The 14,734-nt window shown below is 40.4% G+C and overlaps 1 protein-coding gene across 2 annotated transcripts in view; it reads left to right on the top strand.

Annotated features, from left to right (window-relative positions):
• The window catches only part of edaradd (EDAR-associated death domain), a 27,013-nt gene continuing 12,279 nt past the window's right edge, over nucleotides 1-14,734 (top strand). The window contains exons 1-3 of one of the 2 annotated variants that reach the window (XM_085427296.1): nucleotides 1-712; nucleotides 13,769-13,827; nucleotides 14,202-14,244. In XM_085427296.1, coding sequence (XP_085283422.1) covers nucleotides 655-712; nucleotides 13,769-13,827; nucleotides 14,202-14,244 — 160 coding nt within the window. In that variant the 5' untranslated portion in view covers nucleotides 1-654. The remainder of the gene's footprint in view (nucleotides 713-13,768; nucleotides 13,828-14,201; nucleotides 14,245-14,734) is intronic. The other variant, XM_085427297.1, reaches the window with a different exon arrangement.

The raw sequence follows: 14,734 nt of genomic DNA on the forward strand, positions 1-14,734 counted from the left end.
TTTTACTTGCTTGTGCACCTCGTGGAGCTGAAGCAGCATTACAGAGCCTGACTAATTATAGTGAAACCAGTTATTTCAATTTATTGCTGCTGAAGGTGCTTCTACAAGACTGGCGTAAAAACTCTCCTTTTCACATGACGATATTTCTATTACAAGCAAAAGCAATACGACCGGATCGAATGGGACACCTACTGTGCTGATTACCCCTTCAGCTTTTTTCTTTTACCTGAAAAGCACCGCGTCAAACAGAGTTGGTCCGCTAGCGTCCCAAAATAAAGAGACGGAAGGCGGCGTGAAGAAGCGCTTTGAGCATATCTGGAGAGAAGTTTGCTCGTCTGTGTGTTCGCTTCTTTTCCTTTTTCAGAGGGCTTTGATTTTATTTTAGATATTAAAAAACATGAATATTTCATCATATATTTCTAGCAAGGACGTATTCTTCTGTCGTCATAGATGAACCGCCTTTGACTGGAAATTACGGGTGGGCCTTGAAGGCAGCATTAATCCTCGCACCTTTTCATCACAGAGGTGTTTCATTTGTTTGAGTCGCCGCCGCTGGGGTGGCATTGGAGCTTTCTCTGAGGTCGGGGCAGAGGATAACTGCGTGTTTTTACTGCGTGGAGACAGTTTCTGTCCGCTCCTTTTACATTTCCCTGCATGGGAGACATCCCAGCCTCAAACATGAGCAGTTTGAACGCGTACAAAGAACCATTTGGTGAGTAAAACATTCATTTCACTGTCCGTGTCAGAGCGCCGTTGTTTCATTCATAACTGTTCTCAACAAGTGTCGTGAAAAGTTTCTTAAGATTTGTCACTATTGTTTATTGTGTGTTAAAACGACATGTTGCCACATAAAATAATGTATTTGATCAGATTTCGTCTTCATCTAAAGTATTTTGAACTTAATTCAGTTCAATGTAGCGTCGTTTAGGATGGAAAGGAAGAGCAGCATCCGTTTGTTGGTTAACCACACAACCAAGAAAGTTTCCACAATTAGAAAAATTTCCTTTTTCGACTAAGCGGAAAACCCGCTGGCCTCTGCGCTGGCATCTTATTTGCTGTCCAGTGAAGCTGTGGCGTGACGTGTGACCTTCACGCATTCAGTGATATGCTGAGCGGAAAAGAGTAGGCCACCACAGTTCCACAGAACGAAGTCTAGTGGGCTAAGACAGATGACAGATTAGAAAGAGGCTCCGTTTGTGGTTTGTATTTCCGTGTTAGTGTCTTAACGACTGCTTGTGCCTCTTGCGTGCTGTAACTGATGGCTTTATTGATCACTGATACGTGCTGTGCTTCACAGCATTTTAAAAAGAACACATTCTGGTTTTAATCGCACTTTTTAATAATCATTTATTCTGGTTTTGCTGTTTTGTTGTTCTATCTATTTACATATTGACTGATGTGTCTTAGTGAGGTGTTGGGCCACCGCCATGTGCCAAAAACTCTCCAGTGCTTTCCTGCACTGATTCTCCGGGTCTCTACAGGGACGATGGAATACCATTGTTTCAAATGATATGATGATGGGGTGGACAGCGCTGTCAGCTGGGTAGTGACTGAAGGCCACAGCTAACCTATTTGCTTTATTTTATTTATAGTTTTTTATTACTGTAATTTAGCACTCATCAGGGAGGAACAGCATCCAGTATTGAGACCAGTCCAGGTCATGCTGGACAGCATTTGTTCCATCAGATACACAGAAGCATCCCAGAACGGATTCCCTGCTCTGCTTCAATAAAAACAAAGCAGTGTGTGTACGTCTGAAGGAAGCTGCATCACGCTGGGCATGAGTCACACATCATTTGCTTTTGAATGGCTTGTTTGGAATATCAAGTTATGCACACTACCATAAAATATTAAAATAAGACTGAGCCTTGAGAATATCCCAAATACAGTCTAAGACTGCAGGGTGTTCAGTTGCGCTAACCAACCAGTTAGTCGTCAGTGCTTCCCAGCAGCGTTATGGAAATCATATGGCCTCTGGAGTCTCTAATCCTGGGGTCTGATGCACTTCAATATTACTGTTGACTGACGTCTGTTAGACGCATCTCCAAGCAGAGGGCAGGGATAGCTCAGTAGGTAGTGTTCGTCCCGTGACTCGGGGGTTCGAATCCACTGAGCAAGGTACCGTTCCTACACACTGCTCCCCGGGCGCTGGCTGCCCACTGCTTCACCGAGTGAATGGGTTCAATGCGGAGGACTAATTTCCCTACGGGGAAGAATAAAGTATACATTATTAGAATCTGCAGCAGGTTCATGTCCTGGAGAGGTAGCTGATCACTGGAGTTATAGAAAACGTTAAATAAATCATCTAAACAGTTTAGATGATTTGAAATGAATCTGAGAGTTTCAGAATGGTTTTGGTCCTGGAAGTGTCCGTGTGCCAGTGACGTGGCCCGTGACCTGAAACGAGTTTAACATGAGCAAAATGAAATCAGAATAGAAATGACTGGAAAATGCAAACCAATGTAACGCATTGTTTTCTGAACAGCTGGTTATGGCAGCTAGTGTTAGGCTGGAGACCTTAAAGTGACCCTTTGCCTACATTCTCACATCATATGAGTTTAAGTTCAGAGAAGGTTTCACTGACTCTGGCAGAAAAGATGTCCTCCTTCACTGACTCGTGGGCGACCACAAAGAAGTCTGTAAAGAGAAGCAGAAAAAGGTCTTTCGACGAATCCTGTTACGTGGCACCAAAATGAATATTTATCTCCAAATTACTTTGGCTTTCTTCTGTGAACAAACCACCCCGTAGACCAGGGGTCCGTTCTTCGTACCTTGCTTACTACATCCAAGATCAAATCATCGCGCTAACCGTGAGCTCGCTATTCCGGTTCTCCGAACACACCTGTTGTTGACGATTAGTACAGCTGGATGAAGTAATGTGAGATCACTGGGTGTCGTAAAAGGGGCTACGCATCGATAGTAGAAACATTGATCGGCAACCCTCTGATTGGTCGGCGAAAATGTCGAAGGAGCGCGCTCGATGTTTTTCGGCAGCAGAGCAAGAACTCTTGAGTGAGGGATTTCAGGAGTTTCAGAGTTTAATTAAAATGCAAGGGAACACTGCAAAGGCTGCAAAAGCAAGGAGAGAGGGCTGGCAGAAAGTTGCTGACAAATCAAACTCGTAAGTAATTTAATAATAATAATAATAATGGATTTGATTTATATAGCGCTTTACAATGCCACTATTCAGTCACTCTCACATTCACACACTGGTGGAGGCAGCTACGGTTGTAGCCACAGCTGCCCTGGGGCAGACTGACAGAAGCCATCGGCCCCTCTGGCCAACACCAGTAGGTGGTAGGGTAGATTTATTATATTATATTACATTATATCCTCTTTCACATTAGAGCCACAACAGGACCCACTAGAACATGGGAACAAGTGAAAGTGAAATATAAGAATATTCTACAGAATGGTAATATTTATCACTTATATTGCTTTTAGTCTCTTGGAAAGAGACCCTGAAATAATCTGTTTGTTTGTTTATAACAGCAACCAAGAAAAGGGCAGAGCACAAAAAGACAGGTGGTGGTCCTGCACCCCCTCGTCAACAAGTTGGTTAAGTAAATAATACCCTCACGGGAAAATCGATATCTCTCTATGAGCACACTGTCGCGCTGAGCTAAAGGATCCTGTCTATCCCGCAATATACGCTGAATTCTGAGGACTCTCCTTATCAATCTTGCACCTTCTGCAATGGGTTGCTCGCGTATACGGACAGGACATGGCTGCGACAGACTTCCCAAATCCACCTTCGCTTTTATAGCCGTGGTCTCTCATCTTGATTACATGAAGTAATTTACAATTACTACTCTAAAATATGAATTACATCTGTAATAATCACATACATGTAATAGAATGTTAATAGTTCATTTCCCTTTTTTAGGAAATGACCTGCATGTATCTGTGTGACATCAATAAAAGGATCAAGTGCTGCATTATCTTTAGTTACATTGATGTTATTTATTTATGGTGAAACAGTGGTAAAATATCGCTGTTGCTTTCGTATAAATGAAGCGGACATACCTGCGTGGCCGCGATCTAATCCTGTTTACATAAAGTAAACCTGCTCCCGAGCAGGTTTACTCTTACGGCTCTGTTGCTATGACAGCAAGTCCCGGATGAGCTTCGGAGAACCGAACGATCCAAGATCACGCAAAATCGTCAACAATCTAATCCAGCTAACTTACTTAGCGAGGTACGAAGAACGGGCCCCTGATGAAGCCGTTCTTCTTGCGGATACTTTGATCCTTCTTTGTTGTCACCCATCGTCACAGACATTTGGCTCTCTGCTGTCTCACCTCAGACACCAACAGTAGCTCGTGGCGTATGCCTGCAGACGCAGCGTTCAGGCTCTGCTGTGGGATGTCCTTTAAGTGAAAACCACTTTGTTTTTCCTGCCAAACGACTTTCACGCACATCCTGTGTTTGACACGGGATGATGAACATGTGGTTAATTGGACTGTGGGTTAATGGCTGTTTGTCTACAATCCCATATGATCCAGGTATACACTGTAGGTCCCTTCACCATTACTAAACTGTAATTTAGAGCAGAGCTTGACTAACTCTGTAAGCTAAGCCAGGATGTGGAGCTTCAGTTCACGCAAAAGTGGTCATGATGTTGGAATAGGACATGAGTCAGGTTCAACTGCTTTTTAAAAACGCTATAAATTTGTATTTACAAAGGGGAAAAATCCATGGACACAGCCTGAAAAGGATCGTGCAAACACTAAACATGTTAGTCATTTTAGTGCACAAGTTATGTTCTTCCCCTTTAACACCAATGCAGAGAAAAACCACAGCTGCAAACAATGTCTGATAATACGCAGTGACGCACTCACACTGTTGATACCTGCGGTTTGCAGATGTGTCAGCAGTACCAGGGATATAACGTCTGTAGATTGTGATCAGATTCTGTATTTAGAGTTATCAAACATCAGATCTTAAACTTGTTGCTAGCACTCTTGGTTAAAAGAAGAAACTACTCCGTTTCTCGCTCTGAGTTCCTGTGTAAACCTCCACCGTTGGCCTTTGTTTCGGTAAAATTGGTCATCTGGTATTTTTGAAATTCTACATAATTGTGTGGATGCTTTAAGCATCCACACTATTGAGTTCCTCTTGGGACTTCCGTACACTTTTTGGCACTTAACTACTTCCGCAATTTTCAGCCGATTTTCACCGTTCAAATTTTAAACTATTCTGCTATTTCTGCTAATGTGTGCTATGTCTTTTGGTATTTTTCACTATTATACTTTTTAAAATATTAAGCTTAATTTGTCCCATTGAAATGAATGGGAAACTTCTGCAATTCTGCTAAAATTTGCTTGTTTCTGAAACTTAACTACTTCCTCATATTTTCACGTAGAACAAGCATTCAAACTTTAAAATGTTCACAAATTATTGGGCTATTCATGTGTGATTCAGCTTTTTCAAATCTTTTACCGTTTTACTTTTATGCCTCTTAAAGTTTTGAGTTGCACAATTGTGATTTTTCACAAAATACATGCGTTGTTATGGTTGCTATGCTCTTGGCTTCCAGTGTGCCACTGAAGCTTTTGCAGTCTTCTCTTCATGTCCGAACAACTGTTTGCTACTTGCTCAATTTTCACTCAACTTCCACAAATTATACATCAAAACGTAGGTATTTTTGCTGGCTTTCAGGAAATGTCACTATCATTGTTGTGGGATTTATAGAATTTTGGCAAATCTCCTCAGACCAACACAAACTCTCAAAACTCTGCATAGAAAGTCAATGGAGAGCTTGTTCAAAATCATCGCTGGATTTCTGTAATGAGAGGCATATTTGAATCGTCATATCTCCTTAACGAAGCGACTTTAAGACATGAGGCTTGTCCCGGTATATCTTCAGACACTCCTGACGCTCACAATTCAAGAATTTCTTTCTCACCTATTACCGTTCTGAAATGAGTTGGACTTGTTTGAGGGTAGGAAATTCGTCCGTCGCACAGATTTCTTCAGATTTCAAACTCTGGAAATGAACCACTTTTTTCTCTCGTCATAACTTTTTGTTGGATTTCCACAGAGACCTGAAAATTTCCATGACTGTTCACCAAAGCCTGCTGTCTCTTACGGTGAAAGAATGATATCAATGCTCCAAATAGATTTCGAGTTACAAAGCGTTGTTTGAGGGCAAGTCAAGGCAGTTTTTGCTTCACTCTACTCAGTTATGGTGCATTACAAGTCAAATATCTTTAATAATTCATATTTTAATGATAAATTGTTAACACTGGAAGATTCCCCCATCTCTTCTGAACAAAACGGTGTAAGAATGACCGCTCTAGCCCCTACGGTTAGGAAATTATGGTCATTTGTTTGAGGGGAGTCGTCACTATGAGAAATAGACTGCAATAATCCTGTGCCTCTCTGTGCTGCCTGTGTAAACAGATGCACCTGTTTTGGCGGGAAAACGTAAACAGCCACTCTGATTGGTGGATTCAAATTCAGCAGCTCCCAGGCTGACCTAGAAACTTACTTCTCTCTCCCTGTGTGTGTGTGCGTGTGCGTGTGTGTGTGTGCGTGTGCGTGTGAGAGAGAGAGAGAGAAAGGCTTTTAATGGGATGATCTCATTCTAAGATTCAAATTCAATATATTTAGACTGGTTGACTGAATTGGATCTTGTGTGTGTGTCTCTCTGTGCATGTGTGTTTCCTTCTGTGTACATATTTCTGATTGTGTGGCTGTTATATTTTTTTTTTGCTGATTTTTTTCATTTAACAAGTATATTTGAGGGACTCTCAGCATGTTCAGCATTTTTTCAGCTGTCCATTTTGCTTTTCCAATTTTTCTGTTTAACTTATTACTATTGTGCTAAATCAAACTATTTCTGCTATTTTATAAGATTTGTGCTTAATATACTATTTCTGCTTTTAATAGGATTTGTGCTTAATATAGTATTTCTGCTAAATGTAGTATTTATGCTTAATCATACTATTTCTATATATTTCTGCCAGGCAGCCAATCCTCTGTGCGAACTCAGACACATATCACATATCAGGGCCTGCACGGCTTCCCAGCCAGCCAATCATGTCTGAGGTCTTCCGTTTCCTCTCTCGTCATATCTCAGCGACGGTTGTACAAAGAGCAATGAAAATTGCAGTCAAAGTACACCAAAGTCCGCTGATTCACCCAGCACAAGAAATATGCCTCTAGTCCACCTAGTTTTTGAGTTACACAACGTTTTGTAACTCCAAAAAACTGCGTTTTTCGCCTCTCACCGCGATCTAATTCTGACTCCTCATCACCCTGTTTTTCAAGACGGCTCCTCTCTTTCCCAGTGGCGCAGTTGGTAATGACACGGGTCTGCAAGCCAAAGATCGTGGGTTCGATTCCACCTTGGTCAACATGTTTTTTTCCCTACAAATTAATACACTGTCACAGACCAGTAATTCATATTCATCATTTATTACAATTCTGCAAACTGTTATGATTTTACCAGCTTTTCTAATATGGACCTCACATTCTTAACACTCCATGGCACAAATACTTTTCCCTTTAGGCTCTGTGTATGTGTGTGTGTATCAATATTTCTCCCATTTTAAAGTATTACTCCTCTATAATTGTATTTCTGTTAAATCAAAGTACTTTTACTACATCTTAGTACTTCTGCTCAATCATAGTATTTCTGCTAAATCATAGTATTTCTGCTACTTTTTGGTACTTGTGCTAAATACAGTATTTCTGCTAAATCATACTATTTCTACTATATTATATTTTTCTTTCTAAATATAGCATTTCTGCTATATAATTGTATTTATGCTATGTTATAATATTTGTGCTAAACCAGAGTATTTGTGCTAAAACATAGTATTAATTTAAAATTACAATATTCATAGTTCATCACAGTGTCTCTGGTAAATCACAATATTTCTGCTAAGTTCTGCTATGCTATTGTATTTCTGCCAAGTATTATGTTTCCTCTAAGATATTGCAGTTCTGCTAAGTTATTACATTTTAGCAAACTTCTTTTGCTTCTGCAAAGTTTTTACAATTTCTGCAACTTTTCAGCTTTTTCAGCTAGTTTTTGCAGACAGCTTCAGCTTAAAGCATCCACACTGCATTTTCGCAGGAAATGCAAATTTTTCTAGTTAATCTCGTATTCCTATTTTCTATTCAAATTACATTTACTCACATCGATTCACTCAACTGGAGTGAGTGAACATGGTGCTAATTGCTAGCTTGTTATTTTATGACGTAACTACCCATTCAGCTACCGTCGCTAGCACAGGATTGTCCACGTGTCTCATGGAAAGGAAAATAAATATTACGTCAATAAGGCAAAGACTCAAAACCTTTTCAAATTTGATGATTCTTAAAATTAGTACTTCATTGGAAGGAAAAAAAGCAAATTTACTCTTGTGGGGTTTGACAAAGCGCTGGTCATCTGCAATACTGCATCTGTTTTTCATTTCTTTTTATAAATGAGAGAAGCTATATAAACCTATAAATTTAACCAACTATAAGAGAACAGACATCCACCGAATAACTGAAGATAAAAATGTTGTAACACTTTTTTAATGGATCCAGTTTAAAGATGTGTAGCTCTAATGTGCAGCCATTGCATTAGAAATAAGCAGTGGCCCTGAGGGTGCACTCACTAATAAAATTAACTTGAAATGAAATGTTTCTTTTACCCAAGTCAACATATTAACAGTTTTCTGCAGCAGTGTTGCCTTTTACTTGTATACATTTTTGTTTTTCATAGAATTTTAATCACTTTTTTAATCATCGGATAATGTAGGTGACACTAGGGGTGGGCGATAGAAACGATATAAATTTGGCCAACGATAGAGATTTTGACTATATCGCTCTATCGCCATAGCGCATGTTGATGATGTCATCAAGCTGCGCCTGTTTTGGTCGAAAGCATCGCAGTGGCTAAAACCATGATCATCTGCAAATTATGGCGGGAGACAGTCATAGCAAAGAGATGAAGCACTGTTGAAATATGGGGAAAGCCAAAAACTGCGCTTCCTCCACTTCTGTAACATTGATTCATTAATGTTGAATTCTCTCGCAGCTGTTCTATTCCCATGTTGTTGCAGTATATTAATGACTAACCTCGTATTGTGGATGAATAATCTCAGTTGTTCTCCTGACTGAAGTTTGCCCCGTGTACAGCATCCTGCTATGCGATTGCATTTGTCCCTGACCACCAGAATCCCTCACGTTAACTTTTAATGAGTGGAAAAAAAGTTGGCTTCATCCTCCAGCTTCACTGTGCTAATGTTATGCTAACATAGCTGTGTCGCTAGCAATCACGTAGCACAACATTATATACCAGGTAGTCCAACTCCAGTAACCCTGCAAACGCCACTGCTGTTTAGTTTCCTGTCTTCATTTATGTTGGAAGTGATAGCAGAGCTGTACGTTTGAATTAGTTTCAGAAATCTCTGTCAGAACATGCTATGAAATGTTTAGGTGTAAACTAGCGATCTAACTTCCTGTTAACTTCTAACTCCGTTAAATTTAATAAATTCTGTTTTCATGGATGTTAAACTTAATTGTTACACCCGATAAAGCAGCAACACTGATGATTTAACTAAAGATGAAAGAATTTAGACCGTTTTTAACTCTGTGTTCGTTTGACTTTGGAACCTGAAATGGACGGAGTTTTGGACCCAGATTACTTCGTGAAGCTCCTCACTACGGCAGCCGTAATGCAGGAACCAGAATTCATACATAAGGCACACTCTCGATTTTTGAGAAAATTAAAGGATTTAAAGTGTGGAAAATACGTTATACAGAAGAAAAGAATATATCGTGATATATATCGTTACCGCACGTGCTTCGCGATATGAATTTTAGGCCATATCGCCCAGCCCTAGGTGACACTCACAGGGATCATTTTCTGTGTAATTTATATGATCCACGAAACATCCCTTTTTAGATTGGTCAGATACCTCCTACACGCTTTCATGTGAACACACAGGGGAAAGCCTGGGTTACCTGTGCACGTTATACCAGCTATGTGTGACCAAGTATCCCAGTAGTCAAGATTAGGGTAAGTGAATCCAGATAACAGAAAGACACCCTAGGTATAGTAATGTCAGTCTGTAGCACAGGTCCCTGAAAGTCTGTGTGCTGCAAACAGTGAGCAAAAAAAAAAAAGAAGTACACACAAAGTAAACTGTGCAAATTTTACACACCGCCAGTCTTTGCTGTTTACGCCCTGATGCCTACTCTTTATTAGAACCACATCTCACTTTCAGAAAAGAAAGTGAAAAGACTGGAAAGTTCAGCCCTTTTCTAAATGTTTTATGTCCTTTTTAATATATGCTTTGAAGGAGGGGTATAAACACTACACCACCAGCTGAATTCTCTACAGTTCAGGAATATGCACACTGAATAATGAAGGAGACACACGTACCACCCAGGGCCAGGTATGTTAGGCCGAGTTTTTACAAGGTGTGTATTTAGCTGCTTTCAGTCTAGACATCGCTGTGGCTTGGGTCAGGTATTGGCATGCCATTCACTTCCATTCATGTGTAGAAAGAAGCACATGACAGAGCACAGGCCTTCTACACAGGCTGCTGAGAAACTGCTTTATCCTTTCACAGCACACATGGGTGGTCAAAAGGGAAAAAAGCTAGGTTCACCTGTGTGGAATTATGACCCTTAGCAATGTATTATGATGTGGTTTATATTTCATCTCTTGAACTTTATCCCGAGCATGCAGATACATGCTCTGCATTCCCAGAGAGGGAGAAACAATGCTCCACTGATCTGGGGTTCAACTTACACTTGATAACTGGGTGACTGGTCCTGCTCTATACTTAACGCTCTATACGACTCGGAGGTGCAAAGCGACGTTATATGCTGATAGTTTTGTCTTTTTTAACCATTAGTCACCTAATTTACTCCAACTTTAGCCAAACTACATTGGCTCCCTGTCAAATACATGAGTTCAGTTTAAGGAAACATTTGAAGTTGGATGAATGATTTACAAACTCTGAATGTGATGTTTAAGGCGAGAGCCTGCGTGTCCTTTGTGTGTTCTCTTTATTGTTACTCATGTATGTAGGAGGTCAGACAGTCGCTGATCGAACAACCACTGCAGTTCAGTTCTGATTGACACTAAATGACCTTCTTCACTCTTTCTGAACTGAATGTTGCAACATAGAAAACTGTACCCTGCTGTATGCACGTGCTGAGCATTTTAACAGTTACACCTCAGGTGGGTCACATGTCTGAATTTAATACAAAAATGGCAACATTGATTGTTTTACATCAAAACAAAAGAACTCTTTATCTTTTCAAGTTTGCTTCCTAATCTGTGATCATGAAAGGGTGAAACGGAACCCACACTACGATCGGTCCAACAAGTAGCCGCAGTCTCTAAACCAGGGCTGCCCAATCCCAGTCCTCGAGATCTACTATCCTGCAGCTTTTAGATGCATCCCTACTCCAACACAGCTGAATCAAATGGTGTGATTACCTCTTCAGCATGCCATCAAGTTTGGCAAAGGCCTGATAACAAGCCATTCGGTTGATTCAGGTGTGTCAGAAGAAGGATGCGTCTAAAAGCTGCAGGACGGTAGCTCTCAAGGACTGGGATTGGGCACCCCTGCTCTAAACCTTAAAGAAATCTGGAAAAACAATGAAAAGACTCAAAAATAATAAAACCAGCGAAGCAACGGCCATGGATGTGACATGAACTCAAGTTAGCAGGAGAAAGCTGTAGTATCAGGAGTATTTTTCTGCAGCTATATACATAGTTCAGGGAGTCATCGGCAAGTCCCATGACTGAATTGTTTTCATTTAGCTATGGAAATGCATATTAGCACATCCAGCTTTGGTGCTAGGAGTCCAGTCACATCAACAGACAAACTTTTTTACAGTAATCAGGTGACATCAGAATTTCTGACATTAAGCAAACATTGCCCTGTTTGATTTTTCCAACAAGAAATCCACAGTCACTGCAAGACCTGAGGTGTATACGTAATAAGTATATATAATCATGTGACATCCAGGAAGTGCAGCGTCATACACTGACAAATACCACTTGGAGTTAAGCCTGTGCTTTATGGTGAGCTGAGCTCTCAACTTTAATAAGATAATAATGACTATTAGGTCAATTGTTTGAAACACTGCAGATGATATACTGACTGACCAGCTGATGGTGGAGCGCTCGGTGTCATCATCAAGTTCTTTTTGATGAAGACAGATAATTAAATTCAAGAGAGGACTTTTTAGCAAGCGTAAAGGAAAGGCAGCGTTTCTCTGGTTTGTGCCATCGTTTCTGTTTCCCACACCTGCAAAGATACAAAACTGAAGCTCAACCTGAAAGAGTTTCATTACAGCAGAGGAAGCGGATCGGTCGGGGAAACCGCCATTTTTAGGGTTTTTAAAATGATTATTATTATTTCCTGATAATGTCATAACACAAGGCTGGGCAATACGGCACATGTAATGTGCATGATCTCACACACACACACACACACACACACACACACACACACACACACACACACACACACACAGGTCGTGGCTGTGGAACAGGCACGTGTAGAAATATGTGCTTTAACATCAGGATGTATCTTATTAACTAAATGTCCAATACTGTCAATTCCACATTTAAGCGAAGGATTCAGGTTGTTCTGGGTTATGCTGGTCTTTGTAGAACTGTAACACATTCATGTGAATGCTTTGTTTTTCTTTATAAACCTTCATCAAAGAGCTTCATTACTGTGGGAAACTTTCATTTACACGCCTGCATCTTATCACAATAAAAGAATTCAATAAATATTTGTTGGACTTTGTTTTACTTGACGACTTATTTGGTCAGTAAATAGTTAGTCATTTTTCATTTATTTAGTCAGAGCATTGTAACTGTGTGCCCTGATGTCAGCCACGATGTGTTGGTGTCTAATCAGGGAGCTGAGTAGGAAGAGAAAAGGACAGAGTGGGAAGTCGTGAGGTTGAGTCATTTTGGCTGTGCATCTTTTTCCCCTCGACATTGTTGTCTAAACAGAATGTTTTATTTGTTTTGGTCAACCCAGCTTTTATTTTGGAAATGTTTTTGACCATGACCTGACATTGAGAAAAACCCACCATCAGAGCATTTTATGATTATCGTTATTACTAAATACAGTTCTTTAAAAAACGGTTTAAATCTGAGCGAAAACTGCCAGGATGACTCCTGATATTTAAGCAAGTCTCCATCCTGATCCGCCGGCGTTTGAGTGGAAATGTGTAACGTACATATTTCATTACTTGACTCTTGTTGTCCTGAGAGCTCCATGGATGTCTTATGACTTTAAACTGAAACACTATGTAGCTCTGCATGTTTAGTTTTTTGTACACGTGTAAGTTATCTGCTGTAACCCAAGAAAGACCAGCTCAGGACTGTATTTGGCCTGAGTGCAGTGCGGTGCTGAAAAGCCGTCTTTGTGCTGCTCTGTGAGCTGTTGGAGGTCAGAGTCGTCCTCTAACAATATCCAGATTGTTTCAGAGGAGTTTTGCACTGTTATCAGGTGACTTTACCTTTTGTCTTATGTTTAGGAAACCTACATGTAAACTCAGACTTTGCACTTTTTTACTTATAATGTAGTTGCAGCCTGTTCTTACTCTTTCAAATGACCTTTTACCCAGTACAGCCCGGCACGGCCCAGCGCGGCACAGCTGTCACCGTTTCTAATCATTTCTCTTGACTGTGGCCGTCTCTGTGGAGTAGGAAGTAGATCAAATGAGTAATGGTGACCACATCAACATTCACTGTATTAAAGCCTCTTCCTTTTTTCGGAAACAGACAGAAGCAGCTCTGAGCCTGTGGAGGACACAGACACCACCAGCTTTGTGGCAGAATTTGTGAGCAACCTCATTATTCTCTTCTCCAGCCGTGTGTTTAACACTCTCATTGTCTTGACTTGTCTCCTATGTAGTTTGTTTTGTGCTGATTTCTCATTGTTCTTCCTTAGAGTCTTACAGTAATCTGCTAAGAAATGTACCATAACTGAACACAGTGTGCTGTGATTGCTAGCGCCCGAGGGCTCATCAAAGAACAAGTTGCAGCAGGCTGTCTTTGCACACCAGAGTAATTTTCTTCCTCAGTTACAGTCTTTATCTCATGAAGAAAGAGAGTAGGAAGCTTCCAAAGTAGACAACCTTTTTCTTGCTCAGGTTTCTGTCTTCAGTTCTGTTTGCTTTTCATATCGTCATGTCTGTGTTTGTCTGTCCCACAGTCCTTGGAGGCCAATTATCCCGTGCAAGTAACAGATCCCCATGGTGAGTGAGGGCTTTGGCCTGCTGTATAAAGGATTTATGGATATTTATTCTGTCATCAAAATAGTTACAAACTGGATTGGATTTTATGTAAAAGTCAGTTTTAAGAAATGGAAAATTTAACCAATTTATCTTAAATTGCATTTTAATTTTTCAGAAAAATGTGAAGTAAAGATTTTATTTGAGATGTTTTGGTTTTTTCGAGAACTTGGATCTAATGTTTTACATAATGCGTGATAACGGAGAAACTTGGGTGTTAGTCAGGCAGTACAAATGCATGGCTTTGGCCATCTAATACATCAATTAATGCTGTTGCTGTTGGGTTTGTAAGAAACACTTTCACCTACTCTAGTAAAGCTCTGAACGACCTTGGTGTGTCTGTCCGCCTGCTTTAAGCATTACATCACCGTCTGCTTGTTAACAAAGTCAAAGTTTGGGTTAAATGCAGAAACAAGGGACCTTGTCACCTGCAGACAGAAGCAAGATCTTTTCA

The sequence above is a fragment of the Rhamphochromis longiceps genome, linkage group LG13 (assembly GCF_057381845.1).
Source record: "Rhamphochromis longiceps isolate RC_006_pf linkage group LG13, R_longiceps_female_GT1.1, whole genome shotgun sequence".
Classification (NCBI taxonomy): Eukaryota; Metazoa; Chordata; class Actinopteri; order Cichliformes; family Cichlidae; genus Rhamphochromis; species Rhamphochromis longiceps.